The 24342-nt window shown below is 43.1% G+C and overlaps 1 protein-coding gene across 1 annotated transcript in view; it reads left to right on the top strand.

Moving 5' to 3' along the window:
- Positions 1 to 527: 527 nt before the first annotated feature.
- The window catches only part of sptbn5 (spectrin, beta, non-erythrocytic 5), a 54587-nt gene continuing 30772 nt past the window's right edge, over positions 528 to 24342 (top strand). Inside the window, exons 1-20 of the mRNA XM_036954684.1 lie at positions 528 to 1025; positions 3283 to 3420; positions 7889 to 8056; positions 8458 to 8574; positions 10240 to 10397; positions 10626 to 10854; positions 13553 to 13966; positions 14206 to 14426; positions 14812 to 14950; positions 15042 to 15265; positions 18214 to 18367; positions 18697 to 18897; positions 19311 to 19517; positions 20172 to 20343; positions 20460 to 20596; positions 20961 to 21173; positions 21476 to 21628; positions 21791 to 21921; positions 22141 to 22395; positions 22544 to 22831. Of these exons, the coding sequence (XP_036810579.1) occupies positions 3307 to 3420; positions 7889 to 8056; positions 8458 to 8574; positions 10240 to 10397; positions 10626 to 10854; positions 13553 to 13966; positions 14206 to 14426; positions 14812 to 14950; positions 15042 to 15265; positions 18214 to 18367; positions 18697 to 18897; positions 19311 to 19517; positions 20172 to 20343; positions 20460 to 20596; positions 20961 to 21173; positions 21476 to 21628; positions 21791 to 21921; positions 22141 to 22395; positions 22544 to 22831 (3695 nt within the window). The 5' untranslated portion in view covers positions 528 to 1025; positions 3283 to 3306. The remainder of the gene's footprint in view (positions 1026 to 3282; positions 3421 to 7888; positions 8057 to 8457; positions 8575 to 10239; positions 10398 to 10625; positions 10855 to 13552; positions 13967 to 14205; positions 14427 to 14811; positions 14951 to 15041; positions 15266 to 18213; positions 18368 to 18696; positions 18898 to 19310; positions 19518 to 20171; positions 20344 to 20459; positions 20597 to 20960; positions 21174 to 21475; positions 21629 to 21790; positions 21922 to 22140; positions 22396 to 22543; positions 22832 to 24342) is intronic.

Raw genomic sequence — 24342 nt, 5'->3', positions numbered from 1 at the left:
TGCGTGCAGATGCACTCACACTTGCCTGCTGCCATTCCTGAGCAAGCTCTGTACTGGTGGTGCCCCAATCCCGCAGCTGAATCAACTTTAGGAGACGATCCTGGCGCTTGCTGGACTTTCTTGGGTGCCCTGAAGCCTTCTTCACAACAATTGAACCACTCTCCTTGAAGTTCTTCATGATCCGATAAATGGTTGATTTAGGTGCAATATTACTGGCAGTAATATCCTTGCCTGTGAAGCCCTTTTTGTGCAAAGAATTGGCCTACGTCTCGTCTTCCACTGTGCAGAATATAAGATCTCAACAACGATTGGAGAGACTGGTTCAAATGTCTGACTGAAATACGGGACAAATCTACTTTTTTTAATAAATTAATGGTGTTTGAATTTGTTGTTACAATGTGGGACCTGGTTGTTTGGTTCCGGGACGAGGGTCAAAATGCAGGATTGTTCCGCACAATCCGGGACATGTGGTCCCAACTACCAGGGGCCCCCCACCCAGAATTATTATTATTGGGAAACCTGCTAAACGTCCTGTTATTCTACACATTTTGCCATGAGCTTGAGACAAAATGTTGCAGTTTTAAAGCTAATTTCCTCCAATTCAACAAATTTTGCCATGGATATTTACATGTTAATATGCTATCTGGGGGGCCACGACCCTAAAATCCCCCAAAAGCGAGGTCGGTAATCCTGCCCCGACTGTGCTTTAGATCAAATCAGAATCCACATCTACTTCCTTCTCACGCCCCCTTTCTGCAATGTAAGTTGCCTATTCAGCATATTACTCTGTCTGCCAAATTGCCCTATAACGCTAGCCCTTTGCCTCCCATGCAGTCAGGTGAGTCAAGTGTTCATGCTGTAAATCCCTTACTCCAATGGTTTCAAAGTTCACTTCCGCATTACTGGACATGAGAAGGACCCCCCCCCACACACTTAAAATCTGCGAGATGGGTAGATGAGCGTCTCTGAGATTTATTCACATTGTGCATCACAATCTCAATTGATAAGGATACTTTAAAAGGAAGGTAAGCAAAGAAGCCATATCTTTCCTCCTATGGGTTTACGATTCTCTCGTGTTTACTGTGTATCTCCAGATTTGTCTTCCGTGATTTATTTACGTTATTCAAGAGATAATGCTTGTTATACTGTATGTACTGTATGTGTTGACAACAGGTTCATGATGAACACTGTAGTTTACCTTACAAAAGTTTTTTTTTTCAAAAATAAGGCCACATAATACTGCTACAGTACCGATACTGTGTTACCTAAAGTCTTCTTGTCATGCCAGTATTTAGTACGTCCTGTGTACTTCACAGTATGTATGTTGTTTTTAACCTCGTTGCATGTTCAACATATCTTTTATGAGATATTGCTCGTTGTTGTAACTACAGTAGTTTAGGTTGACCAGACACCAATGTCTTAACTAGTTACTGAGTAAGGTTTCTTAAAAAATAAAAAAAACGGCTGTCACATGACTTGGCTCAGATGAAGGATTCCGATGTTGAGTTGAGACAGTTTTAACACTGAAATGTTTTCATCTCTGAGGACGGAGAGAAGGAAAGGTTTGTCCGGTATAGTGTTCAGTTTGAATGTATGTGGGAATAATAGCCTGTATTGTTACTGTAAAGTATAAGTAAGCACCAGCTAAAACCTACTACAAAGAATTATGGATTTAGTTTATCTTAGTCCAAAAAGTACAGTTGAAGTCAGAAGTTTACATACACCTTAGCCAAATACATTTCAACTCAGTTTTTCACAATTCCTGACATTTAATCTTAGTAAAAATTCCCTGTCTTAGATCAGTTAGGATCACCACTTTATTTTAAGAATGTGAAATGTCAGAATAATAATAATTCTTTCATCACATTCCCAGTAGGTCAGAAGTTTACATACACTCAATTAGCCATTTATTTTGGGAAGTGCACCAGTCCCTCCTACAGTAAAGCACCCCCACAACATGATGCTGCCACCCCCGTGCTTCACACCCGGGATGGTGTTCTTCGGCTTCCAAGCCTTCCCCTTTATCCTCCAAACATAACGATGGTCATTATGTCCAAACAGTTCCATTTTTGTTTCATCAGACCAGAGGACATTTCTCCAAAAAAGTACGATGTTTGTCCCCATGTAAACCGTAGTCTGGCTTTTATGGTGGTTTTGGAGCAGTGGCTTCTTCCTTGCTGAGCGGCCTTTCAGGTTATGTTGATATAGGACTCGTTTTCCTGTGGATATAGATACTTTTGTACCTGTTTCCTCCAGCATCTTCACAAGGTCCTTTGCTGCTGTTCTGCGATTGATTTGCACTTTTCGCAGCATAGTATGTTCATCTCTAGGAGACAGAACGTGTCTCCTTCCTGATAGCTGCGTGGTCCCTTGGTGTTTATGCTTGCGTACTATTGTTTGTACAGATGAGCATGGTACCTTCAGGTGTTTGGATATTGCTCCCAAGGATGAACCAGACTTGTGGAGGGCTACAATTTTTTTTCTGAGGTCTTGGCTGATTTATTTTTATTTTCCCATGATGTCAAGCAAAGAGTCACTGAGTTGGAAGGTAGGCCTTGAAATAAATCCACAGGTACACCTCCAAGTGAAATAATCTGTCTGTAAACAATTGTTGGAAAAATGACTTGTCATGCACAAAGTAGATGTCCTAACCGACTTGCCAAAACTATAGTTTGTTAACAAGAAATTTGTGGAGTGGTTGGAAAGCGAGTTTTATTGACTCCAACCTAAAGTGTATGTAAATGTGCAACTTCAACTGTAAATATGTTGGAAATAGCAGACTTCAAACACAGTTCCCAGTCCAGGATATGAGCTGGCATTGCCCTGTGAATACAAAGAGCATGGCATGATCTGGATGATATTATCTATAAAGCCAATCATTTTTACAGTCCTGTTGAATAGGCCAGTAAAAGAAATGAGGAGGTATAAAACTATATGGTCAGCAGCAGGGTTAGGTTGGACTAACTGTGATAATTTCTTCAGATTCACCGTATTGACACAGTCCAAAGACAGAACTTTTTCACTCTGTACTCAAACCATGGGAATCGGGAAAATCATGTTCAGCCACCGGACATAGACGTTGCTATTTAGGCTGATTTGCAAACGGACTACCTTACAGCAATTGCGAGTACTGTTTAGTGTTCCAACCAACAAATAGTTTGTTTTGAAGTGACACAAAATATGGAGATTGGAACGAATACTCAAAACTTTGCATTGAGCCGGGTACTGTAGGCTGATTTGACAAGTAATGGTAGTGAGGTTGATATTACTCTCTCCCTACAGGTATATATATATATAACCGTCAGGATGGACGGGGAGGAGTTCGAGACAGGCCGTATCCAGGTGCTTCAGGAGCAGCGTATGGCTGTCCAGAAGAAGACCTACACCAAATGGATGAACAGTGTCTTCACCAAGAACGGGGTAAGAGGAATGGAGGAAAGCAAATGGCCCTCTGAGGCTATAGCGGGTGTCAACACCCACTGCTTCTCCCTCAACTGTTTAGGGTTTAATCAACGGCCTGGTTCAGTGCCTAGTCCTGCTGCCTTTGTGTAAAACGCCTTTTGTAATTGTTTTGGGGTAAATGTTTTGCTCAGTCATTGTTCTTCATGCGTATCAGCTTTTTAACTGTCGTGCCTTTTAAGTACCGTGCTTATCAAGTGTCTCAAAGTAATGTCATACACTAATCACATACTCTTGGTGCTGGTCGAAAGGTTCAACTTGAAAAAGACCAAAGACAACACTTCACTTTAACCTCTCCTTAGCAGCTGGCTGACCTCCGAGTCAGCCCTTGCAAAAAATGTTTTTAGTTTTTAAACTGCAGTATAAGTCCACTAACTGCAGTCGACTCTGGTATTTTAAAGGCTGTAATTGCAGAATAACGTCGGTGTACTGCAGTGGAACTGCACTGTAACTGCAGTAAAACATTTTTTAAAAAATGGATGCAGTATTTGCAGCATACTGCAGGTATTCTGCACTCTCTCTGCAATCTTTTTTCATAAAGGAGACCTCAAAGTATCTGATTAGCCACTATCTGTGAAAGCTGTAACAACATGTTGAAGCTTGACAAAATCATAATTATCTCACAGACACTAATCAGCTGTTGGCTCTGAGGTAATATTGGCTAATAGCAATGTAATAAGGAAATAGATCTGTGGTAGATCAATGCCAGCAATATTTGATGAATCCAAAATTAGATTAAGATTAAGCTGTGAAATGTGTTCCATTTCGCTACATTACATTCCATCCATTCCTCTGAGATGTACTCAATATGAGCCCGATGGTGCAAAACTGAATGTAATTGGCAAGAAGCTCAAGTTATTCAATTCAATACACCTTTATTCATCCCCTCATGGGCAATTTAGATGGGTAGGGCTATGGCTTCTTATCTCAGATCAGTTAGAGAGGACATGTAGGGCCAGAACTGAGGATTGAACTAGCTGACGGGACCATCATGCTTTATGGACTCTAGACAGGCAACAGTGCTGACGCTTGGTTAATATGTAACCTCACTTTATCATCTATGGCAGGGAGAGGGGAGAGACAGAGAGAATCCAAGATCTGGCATAAATATTGCACCAGCCAGACACACAGGAAGGAAAGAGTCTCTTTTTATAGCATTAGCTTTGTTTAATGTTCCATTTCTAGGGTAAGATAACATTGTTATTCAGATCCCATCACGTCAGATCTCTCCGAGGAACTGAAGGTAACATAATTGGTCAGAATATGGGCACTGTTCTTTCTTTTATGTCCCTCTTTTTCCTGCATGGGAACAAGGCATATTACGATTGTTGACACCCACACCATGTGAGGCAGATGCATGGTTCACCACATGTATTTGAAATGCTTCCCCTTCCCTTCCCTCCCCTCCTCCTCCTCTCTCTGCCTCTCTCCCCCTGAGTGTTGTTCTATCGAAATCATCCCACAAGTAACATTTGCGGTGCATATCACGGTAGTGGAAATGTTGCATGGCAGGCAGAGGCCTGTATATAATCTTTTGACTGGACACCACTTCTCTGGAATTACCCATACATAAGCATTTCACTGTAAGGTCTGTTGTATTCGGAGCATGTGACTACAAAAAAAAACGGATCACAAACACACCAAGTCAACCTGAATCTGTATTTACAGTAAAGCATCATGCATTGCCAACTCCTATGGTCATTGTCATGACATGGTCATAGGTATTTTTTGTATTTTATTAGGATCTCCATTAGCTGTTGCAAAAGCAGCAGCTGCTCTTCCTGGGGTCCACACGAAACATGAATCATAATGACATAATACAGACAAGAACAGCTCAAGGACAGAACTACATACATTTTTTTAAAGGCACACGTAGCTTACATATCAATACATACACAAGCTATCTAATAGATCAAATAAGGGAGAGGTGTTGTGCTGTGAGGTGTTGCTTTACCTGTTTTTTGAAACCAAGTTTGCTGTTTATTTGAGCAATATGAGATGGAATGAAGTTCCATGCAAAAAGGGCTCTATATAATACTGTACGCTTTCTTGAATTTGTTCTGGATTTGGGGACTGTGAAAATAACCCTGGTGACATGTCTGGTGGGGTAAGTGTGTGTGTGTCAGAGCTGTGTGTAAGTTAACTATGCAAACAATTTTGAATTTTCAACACATTGTTTCTTACATAAAAAAAAAGAGGAGTTGGCTATAAAGCACAAACAGATCTGGGATCAGGCTAAAGTGCTCTATGCTGTACTGTAAAAATCTACAAAGACTTGAGCCAGCAGGCGTGCATACTGCAACAGTGATGTATAATAACCAGTGTAATGATGTAATGGATGAGCCCTGGCCTGGTACCCCTCCCAGCCTCCCACCACCGTGGATCCAGAAAGACCAGGGCAGATCAGGCCTACTTAGGCGCTCCCATAATTACCCCTCTAGGAGAGAGGCAGTCAGCAGACCTGAGTAAATACTATTTGAAATCTTTCAAATACTTTGAGCAATTGTTCTTGCCTGCCTGGAGTGGTGGGTTTTGCCGTTTTGGAACTAATGTGTTGGTCCATTAAGCCAGGCAAGCTCAATCAAGCACAGAAAGTATTTGAAATTAATTAGAATAGTATTTGAACCCAGGTGTGGCTGTCAGGAGGTAAAGCAATCTGTTCTGAGACATGATTTCCCTGGCGTCTGGATTAGGGAGTGGCTGTCACACTGGTCCAAGAGGATAGGTGCAGGAAAGGGCGGGAAGGAGAAAAGAGAGGTCGGGGGAGGGAGGGAGGGAGGGAGGGAGGGGAAGGGTGCTTGTCTGAGTCACACTTTAATGGAGCACAGTGGCAGCAGGCCTAACTAACAGGCCCCGATGTCAGAGCCTCATAGCCCTGGCTGCAGCTGGCTGACTGGGCCGGAGCCAATCTAACATTTCCTGTACCTCCTAACCCAATGTCTCAAATTTACACAGGTCACTGAAAATAGACACCACAGTATGTATGAGAAAGTGAATTGGATTTTTGCAGAAGTGAAGGTGATGACGAGTTGATCATAGTTTCCTTCCTGACTTGCACCATCTGTGAATAAAATGTTTCATCACATAAGCATATTGCTAAGGAAGAGATGAGCAGGTTTAGAGCTTTACTCTAACTAGCCGCGTTAGCTGGGTGATCAGGTGACGTCACAGAGGTGCAGTCTCATGACAGGTTTCGTAACACGGGTCAGTCATACAGGTGTTCTGTTAAACAGGAAGTGATTGTTTATCACCTATGTCAGTACATCTTCTATCATGTTACAAATCATGTTACAAATCTTCTATCATGCTATGCTTCCAACTGAAACTACTACTACAATAGCAGGAAATTGGCTAGCTGGACGAAGCATGATCATATATTCAACAGTCCAGTATAGCCATTCTGTGCTGTCAACTAAAACTAATAGTATGGAATTACTTGGCTGGAACATGTGACTGAATAGAAGAAACTATGCACACATATCATGTTTCCGAGTGCATGCAGAAAGTAAATAACGAAAAAGGAAGAACCTCCAGCACTCTGGGGATCATGGACGCTCCACATACAGTACCAGTCAAATGTTTTAACACACATACTTATTCAAGGGTTTTTCTTCATTTTGACTATTTTCTACATTGTAGAATAATAGTGAAGACATCAAAACTATGAAATAACACATATGGAATCATGTAGTAGCCAGAAAAGTGTTAACGAATCAAAATGTATTTATATTTGAGATTCTTCAAATAGCCACCCTTTACCTTGATGAGAGCTTTGCATTCTTTCAGCCATCTTCACCTGGAATGCTTTTCCAACAGCCTTGAAGGAGTTCCCACATATGCTGAATATTTGATGGTTTAGCAACCAATATCTTTTGGTTGCTAAATTATTCCATATGTGTTATTTCATAGTGTTGATGTCTTCACTGTTATTCTACAATGTAGAAAATAATAAAAAGTGGAAACTAGTAAAAATAGAAGTTAAAATAGAAAAACTCTTGAATGAGTAGGTGTCTGTTATTATCTATGCATAGTCACTCTAATATCTCTACCTACATGTACATATTACATCGACTAACCGGTGCCCCTGCACATTGACTCTGTTCCGGTACCCCCCTGTATATACAGTAGTATCGCTATTGTTATTTTACTGAATTACTTATTTTTTAACGTATTTTTCTTAAAACTGCATTGTTGGTTAAGGGCTTGTAATAAGCATTTCACTGTATGGTCTACCTACACCTGTTGTATTCGGTGCATGTGACAAATAACATTGGAATGGTGTCCAAACTTTTGACTGGTACTGTACTTACAGCATTCAACAATTTAATGGACTTCACACCAATGTATTTTTTTACTAGACCTTCATCAGAGTTTGACAACCCCCCCTCCCATTTACCCCCCCTCCCACATGTTGTCTGTCCCTCTCCAGGAGAAGCTGTCCCTTAGTGATGTGTACACAGAGCTGAAGACAGGGGTCCCCCTTGTCCGTCTGTTAGAGTTAATCTCCAGGGAGAAGCTGCCCACTCCCAGCCGACGCACCCTACGGGTCCACTGCCTGGAGAACAACAGCATCGCTATCAACTTCCTCAAGACTAAGGTACATTCACAATACAGAGTTTAGTGAACTGAAGGATTTAGAAATCCCCCAAAATATCTTACCCCGGGACACTTCGCATGATAACTAATTCTGCAAGGGTCTTTGAGGTAAATTTTTAGGGAAACAGGCCTGTGAAGTGTCATGGGGCAAGACGTTTTTTGGGGCTTTTACAGTTCTGTGGTTGTTTCTGAGTTGTTGGGGGTATTGTTTTGCCTCTGACAGTAGTTCACATGAACAAGTATGCTTACTTTTGTTTTGCAATTTCAGAAACTAAAATTGGATTATTCCATCTAGACTAGTCGATAGCCATATTTATTTGATGTTCTCATGTACCCCTTTTACGACTGTACGTTTTGGATTTCTTCTGAGTAGTTATCAACCAGTACCTGCTGACCTTTCAGATTCGTGTGGATCTGATTGGCCCTGAGAACGTTGTGGATGGAGATCGGACCCTGATCTTGGGCCTGCTGTGGATCATCATCCTACGGTTCCAGATCGGAGCCATCAATCTCGATGAGGTATTTCTCATATCAATTTAAAGAGTAGAACAGGCTAGGAACCTCTGGCCAGAATAGTTACATTTCTATAATACACTACATGACCAAAAGAATGTGGACACCTGCTCGTCAAACATCTCATTCCAAATCATAGGCATTAAAATGGAGTTGGTTCCCCCCCTTTGCTGATATAACAGACTCTACTCTTCTGGGAAGGCTTTCCACTGATGTTGAAACATTGCTGCGGGGACTTGCTTCCATTCAGCCACGAGCATTAGTGAGGTCGGGCACTGATGTTTGGCGATTAGGCCTTGCTCGAAGTCGGCGTTCCAATTCATCCCAAAGGTGTTCCATGGAGTTGAGGTCAGGGCTCTGTGCAGGCCAGTCAAGTTCGGACTGCCAGATGGACTGCCGTCGGACTACCAGATGGTGAAGTGTGATTCATCACTCCAGAGAACGTGTTTCCAATGGCGGCAAGCTATACACCACTCCAGCTGATGCATGACATTGCATGGTGATCTAAGGCTTGTGTGGGGCTGCTCGGCCATGGAAATCCATTTCATGAAGCTCTAGGCGAACAGTTATTATGCTGACGTTGCTTCCAGAGGCAGTTTGGAACTCGGTAGTGAGTGTTGCAACCGAGGACAGACAATTTTTACGCGTTATGTGCTTCAGCACTTTGCAGTCTCATTCTGTGACCTTGTTTGGCCTACCACAATATCAGCACTTACAGTTGACTGAGGCAGCTTTAGCAGGGCAGACATTTGACGAGCTGACTTGTTGGAAAGAGGGCATCCTATCACGGCGCCACGTTGAAAGTCACTGAACTCTTCAGTAAGGCCATTCTACTGCCAATATTTGTCTATGGAGATTGCATGGCTGTATGCTAAATTGTATACACCTATCAGCAACGGGTGTGGCTGAAATAGCCAAATCCACTATTTGAATGGGTGTCCACATACTTTTGTATATATAGTGTATTTCCTCTGTCCTGGGCGTGACCTGGAATACACCTCACTGAATGAATAGAGATTATACACTGAGTGTACAGAACATTAAGGACACCTGATCTTTCCATGACATAGACTGACCAGGGGAATTTAGGTGAATCCAGGTGAAAGCTATGATCCCTTATTGATGTCACTTGTTCAATCCACTTCAATCTGTGTAGATGAAGAGGGCGGGACATCCGCCGTTCAGAGGGTGAATGGACAAGACAAAAGATGTATGTTCCTTTTTGAACGGGGTATGGTAGTAGGTGCCAGTTGCAGTAGTTTGTTTCAAGAACTTCAATGCTGCTGGGTTTTTCGCGCTCAACAGTTTCCCATGTGTATGAATGGTCCACCACCCAAAGGACATCTAACCAACTTGACACAACTGTGGGAAGCATTGTAGTCAACATTGGTCAGCATCCCTGTGGAACGCTTTCGACGCCTTATAGAGTCCATGCCCCAACGAATTGAGGCTGTTCAGATGGCAAAAGGGGGTGGGTTCAACTCAATATTAGGAAGGTGTCCTTAATGTTTTGTATTATATGTCATACTATATTTGAAATTTGAACTTCATGTGGCTCAAAGAAATGTGAAAATGTTAATTAAAATTACAAGATGTGATACAGTATATTGTTCTCATCAAGTAAGTGCCAGAAATGCAGACTGCATACTAAGTCTGGTCTACCGGTTTCAGGCAAGTGGGGGTGCCAGCAACGCCCGTCGTTCTGCCAGGGAAGCTCTTCTGATCTGGTGCCAGCGTAAGACAGCAGGATACTCCAACGTCAATGTGCAGGACTTCTCAGGAAGCTGGAGGAATGGGCTGGCATTCAACGCCCTCATTCATGCCCACCGGTACAGAGCAGCAAGGGGAAAATGGCAGGATAGTTCCGAGCGGCAGTTTCTAAGATTCAGATTAAGCCTATTTTAATGGAGAATCTCCATTTTAAAACTGATTTTTAATCATCCAGAAGTACATTTGCTTAATCCGGGTCTGAGAAACTCCCCTAGGAGTTTACAGATGTATAGTTTTTGTTTACTGTACCCATCATATTTTTTTTAATGGATTTCTTTTTGTCGCAGACCTGACTTGTTTGATTATAATCGTCTTCGTGAGGAGGACCCTAAGAGGAACCTGGGCCATGCCTTCTCTCTGGCCGAGAATGAGTTTGGCATCCTACAGCTGCTGGATGTGGAGGACATCGATGTTAAACACCCAGATGAGAAGTCCGTCATGACCTACGTCTCTCTCTACTACCACTACTTCTCTAAGATGAAGCAGGGACAGACCATCCAGAAGAGACTGGCCAAGGTCAGAATCCAAAAACGTTGTTACTAAGATGTGTGAGGAAAGCTTATCCTTGTGTCATATCCACATCAGATCTAGCCAGGGATGGGCCCGTCTGGCCTGGTGGCTCAGTTGGGATGATGATAACAACATCCATTCTCTCTTCAATGTTGACAAAACAATAGGCGAGGCGACTGTGCAGTGTACACAACACACACACACACACACACACACACACACACACACACACACACACACACACACACACACACACACCACATTTTCATATCCAGACCTAGGATTCAGGTGCCCTCTGTAGGCCATTAGTTGAACTGCACCTCTCCTAATCTTGAATGTACTGTAATTTCTAAATGAAGGCAACGCCTCCTCTGACTGACCTGTGGATTAGGCCGGGGATTTCACTGTGGAGCAATGGGAGGACGGGTGGTGCTACTGCTAGAGCTAATCAGATCAGTACAAACACCGATCCTGTAATGCAGACCAATGACTGCCCGTTGTGGGGAGAAACAGACACTGAGACACACTGTAGCCGGAAGCTAGGGGCATAACCTGAGTTTAACCTACTACTCACTGACTGACAACTCCTGCAAGATTGGGCCCAGCCAGCAGGACTGACAACTTGGAAGGAAGGGCTTAATCTGACCCAGTCAGTGAGAGAGACTGTGCAGTTAGTTGCTCTGTAGTGGTTCTGAGGTCGAGAGAGAGACAGGGAGCTCTATCGAAGGACAGTACGCTAGCGTCGTTTATGTTAGCACAGTGGCCAGAGTGACCTGACCTGCAGCAGGACCGAGTGGAGTGCTGTTTGTTTTGAATGTACTGAGCCTGAGGACTGAGCCAAGCCGGGTGACACATCATCATCCTCTCATCATCACCACCATGCTAACACGTGGAAACAGACACAGCAACGTGTTTCTGCAGTGCTGAGGGGGAGAGCGAGAGCCTCTGTGGTGTGATCATAAAGGTGTATTACAGTACAGTAAAGGATGACTGGCAGGTTGCGTCGGGGATAAGGCGGCAGTGAGAACCAGACACTATGAGAATTTACAAAGAGCAGTGGAGCTGACAGGCATAACATGTCCTTCGGTGGCAGTTTGAGTAACCAATGGTTTAGATGGAAACACAGGAGGGAGTCCACCATTGGACCCCGAATGGAGAAACTGAGCAAGGTGTGTACTGGTGTAGTGTATGTGTAGGCCTAGTGTGTATGTACAAGTATAGTGGGTGAGGTGTGTACAGGTGTAGTGTGTGTGTATGTAGCCCACTTGTGTAGTGTGTATGTACTGGTGTAGTGAGCAAGGTGTGTAGCTATGCCTGGACTTAGTTTGGCTTAGAGATTTGGCCTTCTGCACTGTGGGTTTCCCACAAAGACAAAAATGTGGTTGAGAAAGCCCTCAGTGCTGAACTTCTGAATGTCAGTAAATGGCTATGTGACAATAAGCTGTTACTTCACCCTGGAAAAACAGAGTCCATCTTGTTCGGATCCAAAGTGAAACTGAGGAAATCCCCTGATTTGAAGGTGGTAGTAGGGGACATAGTAGCCACAGCAAAATACTCTGTTAAGTATCTTGGATCTGTGCTAGATAACCATCAGACAGGGGAGAGCATGGCACAAAACCTTATCTCCAAAGTGAACCATAAAATTAGGTTCCTGGCTAGAACCTCCAAATATCTGGATAAGAATGCAATGGGGGCATTGTCAGGGGCTCTTGTTCAATGCCACTTTGACTATGCGTGTTCTTCCTGGTACAATAGTGCCCCCAAGATAATGCAAAATAAATTGCAGACATCTCAGAACAAATTAGGATTCTTTTTAAACTTCCAGCAGTTAACCATCTTGACCATTCCCACTTTGAAAGTGGTATGGGGAAAGAAACCTTTTTTTTAAACTCAGCTGCCTTTCTTTGAAATAATCTTCTGAAAAATGTGAAATGTATTACCTCCATAGGTAGTTTCGAGTTCTCACTGAAAATAATTATTCAATAGTAGCATGTCTCAAACGTTTGTTGTATGTGGCTGAGAAGGAAAATGCCCGGGATAGCATATGGTCTGCCTTTTGGTGCCTCTTGCTTATCATGTTGTGATTGTCTTGAATATATTAGGGATTGATTGTTTCATATATTAATGGTGTGTGAGACAAGAGAGATGTACCTGCCCATAGTTGTTTATCATGAAAGGGAATTGTACTAATTATCTGATGTTATGAATCAAACAACAATTTGGTCTCATTGTCTGTTGCCACTACTATTGTCACTTAACTTAGTTGCATTTCCCCTTCCCTCTTCAAAAGGACCACAATGGAAATAAGCGTTTAAGCTTATTGTGTTATCCTTGATGATTTGTCTTGAATTGCATGTGGAGGCGTCACCGGCGAGCGCCCTTGTGTATGATTTAAAAAAAAATGTTTGTTGTCAAATAAATTCAATCAATCTTAACCCTTTTAAAACTCTTTTTGCAACTGCAGTGTATGTAGTAAACATTGTTTGACATCATTGAATAGAGAATAAAGAATGACTGATTGCTCCCAAGCAGCCACAAACTATAAATTATGCAGAATGCACAGTGCCCTCTAGCCTTCAGATTGAATGAGATGACATGAACTTTATTTCAATATGTTTTCATTATCCATAGGAGGTTCTACTGTATGTTTCATGTGTATCTTTCTGATTCGTTAGTTTAATAACTCCCTCCCTTCTTCTTCCAGATCGTGGGTCTCCTGAAGGAGCTAGATGATCAGAAGATCCTGTATGAGAAAATGGTGTCTGACCTCCTGCGGTGGATCAAGACCAAAGTGGTGGAGCTCAACGATCGCTCCTTTCCCAACTCCCTGAGGGACATGCAGCAGCTGGTGGCCTCCTTCAAGACCTACCGCACCGTGGAGAAACCCCCCAAGTACCAGGAGCGAGGGGCAATCGAGGAAAACTTCTTCAGCCTGCGCACCAAGCTCATAGCCAACAACCAGTGGGCCTATGTTCCCCCAGAAGGAAAGACCCTGGGGGACATCGAGAAGAACTGGGCCTTACTGGAGCGGGCGGAGCATGAGAGAGAGGACGCCCTCCAGAGGGCGCTGCTAAGGCTGGAGCAACTGGAGCAGCTGGCCCAGAAGTTTGGCAGGAAGGTAATGTTTTTTGTTTTGTAACTTATTTTTTTTTTATTATTAGGTGTTATTTGATTTATCATTGAGGACCACTTCGGAAAGAAGTGTTTTATTTAATAATAATGCTTGCATGTCTTGGTCTTTGGTTACACTTTCTATAAAGCACATGCATATAATGCTCTATAACATCCTTTATAATGCCTTATAGTACACTTCTAATGGGTTATGACACTGACTAAAATTCAATTCCATCCATTCAGGCAGGGCTGAGGGAGGGCTATCTGGAGGACACAGCCCAGCTGATCAGCAGACAGGACCTGAGGGGGTTAAACAGCCTGGAGGAGGCCCAGGCTGCAGCCCGGAGACTGGAGGCCCTGGGGACAGACACCCTGGCTAGGGAGCCTCGCTTCAGAGCCATCAGCGACATGGCAGCTGTCATCGAGAAGGGGAACTACCACAGCAAGGCCCAAGTCATCCGGAGGTAAGGCTTATAACTAAATTACCACGGTAAGGACCAAGTCACCTGGAGACTAGCAGTTGCCATTGGCGTTGGCTAATGGGGATCCTAATAAATCAAAGTCACCTGGAGGTAAGGCTTAGAACTAAATGACCACAGCAAGACTCAAGTCATCCAGAGTTAAGGGTCAGTTACCACAGCAAGACTCAAGTCATCCGGAGGTACAGTAAGATTCAGTGCTGTAAGACAGTGAAGGTAAATACTTAGTAAATACCCCAACAATCAGTATGTTTGTTTCCCATTGGTCCAAATAATTCATCAAAAATGAAATTAAGCCTACATGATTGAATAGGAACAGTGAGCATGTAGGAAGCATATCTGCACTGGTGTTTACCGTCCGTCGTTTCAGAGAGGTGAGCATCACAAAGCGCTGGAAAGACATCCTGGTTCAGTTGCAGCAGAAGAGAGAGCAGCTGGGGGACATTGTGAACACACTGAGTGTCCTCAGGGACATCGAACTGGTTGCCCAGGAGCTCAGAGATCTACAGGTACACAACTGATGGACAGCAAACAACACAGTAGAATGTATAACAGTATTACGCTTAATGCTTCATCCTTCAATTTTCATACTTAATGTAGGTTTTAGCAGGGTCCTCTGACATTGGGAAGCAGCTCCCGGAGGTGGAAGCCCTGCTTCAGAAACAGGACCTGCTGGAAACACAGATCTCTGCTCATGGAGAGACTCTGAGTGCCATCAGTAACAGTGCCTTAAAGGGGACACACCGAGTTGCACAGCAGATCCAGACCAGGGTCAAATCACTCAATGCTCAGTACAACTCTCTGGTGGCCCTTAGTAAGAACAGGTGAGCACACACACACAACAACTTAGGCCCACATTTAATACATTGTAATAAACCCCTGGTTTATTTATACAACTATTTTAAGTATAAGTGTGGTTGTACCTTAGCAATGACAATATTTGTGTGACAAACGGCTTTCGTGGTGTGTTTGTTTCAGAGTGGTTTACACAGTGTAAACACAATCTGCAATTGATTGAATTGGTTCTTAGTTGGAACTTACTGATAATTGAGACCTATTAGTAGTGTAGTGCTTTGTCAAATCTAGATCCACAGGAATGGTAACTGTTGATTGATGTGGGTCTATTTAAGTGATAATGCCCGAGAAGCTGGTGTTTTGGAGGATATATTGGCATGGGTGTTCGTCGAGAGCCGGTGTTGTGCCGAAAATCTCCCCCCCCCCCTGCCAGAATTCCCCCACCCCCTTCGCGTTCTTCATTGCTGCCACTTGCTTGCGAGTTGAGATTTCTGCTCTTCACTCCGTTGTCAATTTAGCCTACATTTCACTGATCTAAGTAGCAGAAAGCATTTTTGTCTGCAGTTTTCGGTTTGGCTATTTGTTCCAAGTGTATGCGGCGGTTCTAGCTTGTATGGCGCCCTGGGCGAACCCCCCCTTCAGCACCCGCGCCCGCCCCCGGCAAGATGACGAACTGGGCGGCTGCCCATGTCGCCCGTACCTAAATCCGCTACTGATTTTGTATCTATGTAGTCTATTAAATACATCTCTTTGCCAACGTTTGTCATCTCTCCCATGTCTTATTCAACTAGTATTTTTGAAAGTGTAAGGATAATAATTCAGCTATAGTTGTTCTGAAATGTTTATTGCTTTCCAACATTTTTACTTTCCAACATTTTTATTTATCTTTTCAAATCAAATCAAATTTTATTAGTCACGTGCGCCAAATAAAACGGGTGTAGTAGGCCTTACAGTGAAACGCTTACTCGAGAGCTCCTAACCAACAGTGCAGTTTCAAAAAATACGGATAAGAATAAGAAATAAAAGTATCACGTTATTAAAGAGCAGCAGTAAAAAATAACATGTACAAACATTGGTTTCGAGGGCATTATCATTTTTATACAACGGGTTACCAACATATTCAAATAATGATTTACATATTTTAATCAAAAACGTTATTTTTAATAATTTTTCATATAATTTAATCCTTCCACAAAGTCCCTAAACAAATCTAGGGATGCTACCCAAGCCGGCTATTCGCTCTATTGGTTCGGTTGCCAGAGACGCGACTCGGCCTTTCAGTCTTTTTATTCTGTATCTATGGGCGCGGCGTAGTCGTTTGTTCTAAATGTTCCATTGATAAAATTAACTTTCTTATCCCTTGCTTGCTAGCTAGCCAACCACGGCTAACTTACAGTCATATCAAACAGTGCAGACAGAATAACAACAGTAGCTGCATTTGTTTAAGCTGTTTTGTGGTGACATTTATTTGGATACATGCATAACAATGAGCTGAAGAGACACTCTTGTTGGGACACTGTTGTCAAGGGAGCTAGCCAACAACACAGCTAACACAATAACTTCCAACTGAAGCTGGAAAGACTGCAAACTAGCTACACTTCGTTTTGTTACCTTTTTTCAATTGATATTTCTTTGTATTTATCCATAAAAATGATGCCAGCTGATTCACGATTTCGACTGGCTGAGAAACGCTGCCTGCTTCTCTCTCGTCCCTACTCCGACCCCTACAGGTTCATTACCATGGGACAGTTGGAGATCGAACTTGAATATGGAAACAATGTTGCACATGTGGGAGAGACAAACAGCAAGGTTTATACAAGTCTCCGCTGTTGAAAACGAAATGTTAGTCTAAAATAAATGTGAGATAGTGGAGATCAAGTTGATAACTTCCCTGCCTGGGCTGATGAGACAGAGGATTGAGCAGTCAGGTGGAACAGAGTAAATAGGCATTTTAACTTCATAGATTTAGCCAGTGGTAACTTGTGGAATAGGCTGGAATGCGCTTCTAACCAATCAGCATTCAGCATTAGACCCACCCGTTGTATAATTAAGCAATAAAGCCTGAGGGGGTGTGGTATATGGCATATATACAACGGTTTAAGCGCAGCTCTATCGTGCATAAATTTATTTTGTCCCCACACACCAAACGTGATCTCGACACGCAGGTTAAAATATCAAAACAAACTCTGAACCAATTATATTAATTTGTGGACAGGTTGAAAAGCATTAAACATTTATGGCAACTTAGCTAGCTAGTTTGCACCTGCTAGCTAATTTGTCCTATTTAGCTTGCTTGTTGTTGCTAGCTAATTTGTCCTGGGATATAAACATTGAGTTGTTATTTTACCTGAAATGCACAAGGTCCTCTACTCCACCAATTAATCCACAAATAAAATGGTCAACCGAATCGTTTTTAGTCATCTCTCCTTCCAGGCCTTTTCTTCTCTTGATTATATTGCGATTGGTAACTTACATAAATTAGGTGCATTAGTGCCACTGGCCTCGTTCGTCTTTCAGTCACCCACGTGGGTATAACCAATGAAGAGATGGCGCGTGGGTACCTGCTTCTATAAACCAATGATGAGATGGGAGAGGCAGGACTTGCAGCGTGATCTGTGTCAGAAATAGAACTGACTTCTATTTTAGCCCTTGGCAACACACTTGTTGGCGCGCACAAGCAGTGTGGGTGCAATAATTGAATAATATAGATTTCTAAATTTATTTTGCAATGCTCGCGCACATGACACGAGCGGTGTAGTCAGCCTGTTAGCTGTGTATTGGCCATACACCACGAACCCCCAAGGTGCCTTATTGGTATTATAAACTGGTTACCAACATAATTAGAGCATTACAAATAAATGTTTGGTCTTACCAGTGGTATACGGTCTGATATACCACGGCTATCAGCCAATCAGCATTTAAGGCTCAAACCACCCAATGTATTATGTTGGTTATTGTTTTAATAATGAATCAACAGGAGGAAAATGCTAGAGGGCCAGCTGAAGCTGTTTGAGTTTTTCCATGACTGTGAGGAGGTGGAGGCGTGGATCTATGAGAGGTGGCTTCCCCTTCAGTCTGCCAGTCTGGGCAGAGATCTCAGCCAGATCCAGCTGGCAATTCAGAAACACAAGGTCAGACCTTGGTTGCATCACAAATGACACCCTATTCCCTATAGTGCACTACTTTTGACCAGGGCCCTCGTCCAAGTAGCACACTATATAGGGAACAGGGTGCTATTTGGGTCAGGCCTTCTTCAGTCACACAAACAGTGATTATTCAACTTCAAGTTTAATTAAGCTTACATAGCAGTCAATATAAACTTAAACCCATGGCATGATAAATACTTTGGCATAAGCCTATCTAAATACATTGGCATTTAAACAAATGAAAATATGTAATGTCATAATGTGAACCAAACCCTCACTTTTATGTGTTTGTTGACCCATCGCTGTTTTGGCAGGTTCTTGAAGCCGAGGTGCAGTCTCATGAGTCTCTGTGCTCAGGGGTCATGAGTAGAGGTCAGGAGATGTGCAGAGGGAAACACCCCAGTGAGGAGGACATCCAGAAGTCGGTCCGGACGCTGAAGAAACAGTGGGAGCACCTGAAGGATGATGTGGTCAATCGCAAAAACAGACTGCATGCAGCCATCGTTATCAAACAGGTTACAACTATTAAAACAATGCAGAAATAAAAGTCAGAGAAACAGATGGTTTGTCAGAGGAATTACATATAGGAGTATGTACGTAATAGGCTGGTTCATTGACATTCTCTATTTATTTTATAGACCGTGATAGTTTGAATGTAGAGGGGAGACAGATACAGAGGGAGACAGAGAGGAAGGACTGAGACGGGATTTGTACCCACGTCACTAGGGGTATATGTGTTTCGGATTCTGGGGGGCTAACCACAACGCCAGACTCTGGCATGTGATATTCTCCTTTCCAAAGAATTAGATAGAACACTAGATTGGACATTAGCAACCTGGCAACATAACTACAGGACAGCCATCTTGGTCAGGGAAAGTTTTGTTTAAATTGTATTATATTATTTATTATCTGTTATTTTCCTCTTCAGTACTTTGCTGATGTGACCGAGGCCAACTCGTGGCTGAGTGACAGGAAGCCCCTCCTGATCAGCGAGGATTATGGGAAGGATGAGTCCTCCACCAGCGCCCTGCTGCAGCGCCACCTACGGCTGGAAAAGGAGATGGGAGCGTACGTCGTGGAGTTGAAACGCTTGGGAGAACAGGCCAAGGGCGCCTCCCAGCTGGCCCCGCTCACAGTAAGTTCCCCATCAATCACTTCAGAAAGTATTCACACCCCTTTTTCCTAATTGTGTTGTGTTACAGCCTGAATTTAAAATGGATTAAATAAAGATTTTTCTTTCATTGGCATACACACAATACCCCATAATGTCAAAGTGGAATTATGCTTTGACATTTTTACAAATTCATTAAAAAGGAAAAGCTGAAATGTGAGTCAATAAATATTCAACCCCTTTGTTATGGCAAGACTAATTCATTCAGAACTTAAAATGTGCTTAACAAGTCACATAATAAGTTGCATAGTCTCTGTACCCCACACATACAATACTGTATCTGTACAGTCCCTTTTTATAAAAAAAAATAAAATAAAAGTTGTACTAATTTTAGAATTTTTCTTCCACTTTGACATTGAGTATTTTGTGAAGATCATTGACAAAAACAATTCAATGAAATCCATTTTAATCCCACTTTGTAACAACAAAATGTGGAAGAGGTAAAGGGGTGTGAATACTTTCTGAAGACACTGTAACTAAACCGCAGCTTTTTAATGTCATTGTGTCATGAATACATCCTCAAACACATTGGTTTTAATAATAAAAAAAATGCTTATTATTAAAATCCACCCCCATTGACTTCCAAGAGTTGCTGAGGACTTTCATATTTTTCCGCAGGCTGAGGTCCAGCAGAACAAGATGCCACAGTACAGTGATTCCTCTGGTGACGAGGAGGGATTGACCACACCTGGGAGAGTGACCTCCCTCAGAGGAGCAAAGATCACTCAGACATCTACCCAGACCCATACACAGGAGGCTAATGCCAAGATCAGGTTTAAATACACAAGAGGTACAGATTCTCAACTTCAATAGATTATGGATTATTTATAGAAACAAATTGTAGAAAATAAATTGTGAAATGTTTTTCATGTTACGTTTCTAAGGTAAATAGTCTCTGTTTTCCAGGTGTGACGGTGTGGGACCGTGGGGAAATTGTGACTATCCTCAACAGAGACAATGAGGATACGTTTCTAGTGAGGGACAGCAAAGGCAACGAACAGCTGGTGCCAAAGACGTACCTCACAGAGCTCCCATCATCTACAGTAAGCCTCACTATTAGCTGTCTCTGTGGCCTAGTAAAGAGCTTTATGGCACTTTACCCATTTGAATCATCGCAAGTACAATTGTGTGCCTACATTAACTCATTAACCGGCCCGCATAATCCCAGGTTGAGATCAACGATCTACACCCCTCAAATTCAAATCTGGACCTCAAAACCAGTTCCACTGTTTTTCCCCCTGTATTATTCCCCTCTAGTCAGGGACTGATTTAGACCTGGGACACCAGGTGTGTGAAATGAATTATCAGTTAGAACATAACACCAGCAGTACTCCGGACCTTGTAGGGTAAGATTTGAATACCCCTGGTCTACACAGTTTAAACTTCATAATTTTCCATTTTAACTAGAACACTCCCTCTACACCACCTCCATCCACCAATGGGGTTACTGAAAGCCCCACAAAGAGGGTGAACCGGGCGCGTCGCAGACGTTCCATGCGCCGGGGGACCGCTGAGATCCAGTCCTCTTCGATTCCTGATCCACATTACCAGAGAGAAACCATAGAGAGTGCCCAGAGCAGTCTAGACCGGGACTTCAACAGCCTGCACAACCTGGCTAATGTGAGAAATAAGACCTGGGGTTTCAGATTCTCCTCTACATTTTTGGGGAGAAAAATGGTTTCCCATTGCATCACATAAGCAGTACAGCAATACAAATCATTACACTACATCTAAGTTATCTACATTATAACGCTACATTTTGTTTTATGCTTTGACATCTTTGTGAAGACATCTTTGATGATGTAGTGGCAGCGCCCAGTACAGAGAATAGGACCTAGAGTGATCATCCTGTAGCACACATGTAAGTTGTCACATACTGGCAACCAAATTGTGTATTTGTGTCTGATTTCTCCACCATACAGTCCAGGAGGAAAACTCTGGAGGAGACGGTTCGGTTGCACCGCTTCTACAACACCTGTGAGGAGTTTGAGTCCTGGATGGAGGACAAGGAGAACATCCTTAACACCTTCAGTCCTAACTCTGACAACGTGGGTGTGGTGCAGGCCAAATATGAGGTAATAAACCAGCCTCATCACTGAGATTATTCCGGACTTCATAACACATTCATAACACACACAACAAAATAATTAGCAGTACATCAGTGTTTGTCTCTAGTGCTATTATTTACTTGATATAATAGTTGGAACTCACCTTCTCATGAACTCCCCATGTTCCAGAACTTTCTGACCGAGCTGGCAAGTGGGAAGGGCCAGCTCGATGACATCACCAGACTGGGGGAGGAGCTAGTGAAGAGCAGACACAGTAAACACAGAGAGATACAGGCCAAGCAAGGACAAGTCACACGCAGGTAGGTGGACTTGCAGAAAACTATTTTGTAATAGTACTACTGACATCTACTAAGAATAACATGATCAACACAGTTTTTCAGATTAGATAGTTCTTGATTGTCTGTTGTTCACAGAAATGTTTATTGCGTACAGAAAATGCACTGCGTTTTACTGAGACGCACACACAATGTTTAATCATTGAAGAGAGCTGTCCATGTTGTTATTGTTGTTGTTGCTAGGTGGGAGCGCATGCAGAAGCTGAAGGATGAGAAGGGCCATGAGCTGCTGAGCACGGCGGATGTGCAATCCTTCCTCCAGAGCTGTGAGGAGGCCCGTGCCCAGCTCATGGAGCAGTTCACCCAGCTGGACACTGTGGACGGTGTGGGTACTACCTCCACAGCCCTGGACACTGAGGAGAGGGCCCAGGCTCAAGCACAAAGAGACATACAGGCCCTGGAGAGGAAGATATCATACCTCAAGAGTGTGGCTAAAATGTAAGGCACAATTGTAAACCTCTATATGTGTCAGACAACCACCACTAGTCCAAGACTTTATACTGTTACTGTTGATAGTTTTGAGTGTAATGCCAGTTAGTTATTCATCCATCCATTCATTCACGTTCTACTTATCTGTGTGAACCAGGAAGCAGGACTGCAGCCCAGCAGAGGCCGCAGCCATCATGGAAGAGGTGCGGGGCCTGGAGGCTCTGCTGGAGCAGGTGAAGGGCCAGGCATCAGAGAGACAGAGGCTTCTGGAGGAGGCCAAGCGGCTGCAGCTGTTTCAGCAGGAGACCAGGGACCTGCTGCTGTGGGCCGGGGCCGCCCAGGACCGCCTACTGGAGGACGACACAGCCTCGGACGTGACCTCCGCTCAGACCCTCCTGAATGACAACCAGGATCTGAGGATAGAGATCGACGCGCAAAGGGAGAGGTGAAACAGAATTTTGGGTTCTTTCCTTTCTGGAAAATGTACTTATGTTTATAATAATATGCTATGTGCTGCATGCTGGGACATGGAGGTATCTGATGATGTTTTCATTGCAACTATTTCTCAGGTAAGCAGTGTTTCTAAGGTAATGTAGTAGGAGAAGGATAGTTTGTGATGAGACAATAGGAAAGCATACACAGTGGTTTTTTTGTACTGTCCTTTATTTAGTTTCTTACAGACATATTCATGAGTCATGACGCTGGGAAAACATACAGTGCCTTGAAAAAGTATTCAGCCGGCCACAAGTTCTTCTTCAAGTAGTCCCCCAGCCACAAAACCCCATAAGGAAAATAGTAAACAATAAAATAATACAAATAAAAAACTGAAATGTCATCATTTTATAAGTATTCATCCCCCTGGCTCAGTACTTGGTTGAACCACCTCTGGCAGTTATTAAGTCTCTGAGTTTCCCTCCCCCCATCCGAAGTTGGGTAGTCATCCCAGTGACCGGCAGACCACCCCTGCCCCCCCAGATTCCAGGGCCACTGAGAGACCCATCTTTTGAAAAGAGCACACAGAACAGAAGCAGATCAACCGCCAAAAGCATTTCCAACGCCCTCACCTCGATTTGTATTATATATAGTTATCAAAACACACAGAACCAGTCAAAAGTTTGGACGCCTACTCATTAAAGTTTTTTTTAATAAAAAAAATAATAATAATACAAATGTAACTCTTTTCTACATTGTAGAATAATACGGAATACATCAAAACTATGAAATAACACATATGGAATCATGTAGTAACCAAAAACGTGTTAAACAAATCCGTGTTAAGCCACCCTTTGCCTTGATGACAGCTTTGCACACTCTTGGAATTCTCTCAACCAGCTTCACCTGGAATGCTTTCCCAACAGTCTTGGAGGAGTTCCCACTTATGCTGAGTACTTGTTGGCTGCTTTTCCTTCACTCTGTGGTCCAACTCATCCCAAACCATCTCAATTGGGTTGAGGTCGGGTGATTGTGTAGTCCAGGTCATCTGATGCAACACTCCATCACTCTCCTTCTTGGTCAAATAGCCCTTACACAGCCTGGAGGTGTGTTGGATTATTGTCCTGTTGAAAAATAAATGATAGTCCCACTAAGTGCAAACCAGATGGGATGGCGTATATCGCTGCAGAATGCTGTGGTAGCCATGCTGGTTAAGTGTGCCATGAATTCTAAATAAATCACTGACAGTGTCACCAGCAAAGCACCCCCACACCATCACACCTCCTCCATGCTTCATGGTGGGAACAAAGACACACCGGTTGGAACCCAAAATCTCAAATTTTGGACTCATCAGACCAAAGGACAGATTTCCACCGGTCTAATGTACATTGCTCGTGTTACTTGGCCCAAGCAAGTCTCTTCTTATTATTGGTGTCCATCTGAGGTGCAGTTAACTCTAATGAACTTATCCTCTGCAGCAAAGGTAACTCTGGGTATTCCTTTCCTGTAGTGATCCTCATGAGA

This window comes from Oncorhynchus mykiss, chromosome 19, assembly GCF_013265735.2.
Source record: "Oncorhynchus mykiss isolate Arlee chromosome 19, USDA_OmykA_1.1, whole genome shotgun sequence".
Taxonomy (NCBI): Eukaryota; Metazoa; Chordata; class Actinopteri; order Salmoniformes; family Salmonidae; genus Oncorhynchus; species Oncorhynchus mykiss.
The sequence above is the reverse complement of the archived record's forward strand: the minus strand, read 5'-3'. Positions and strand labels throughout refer to the sequence as shown.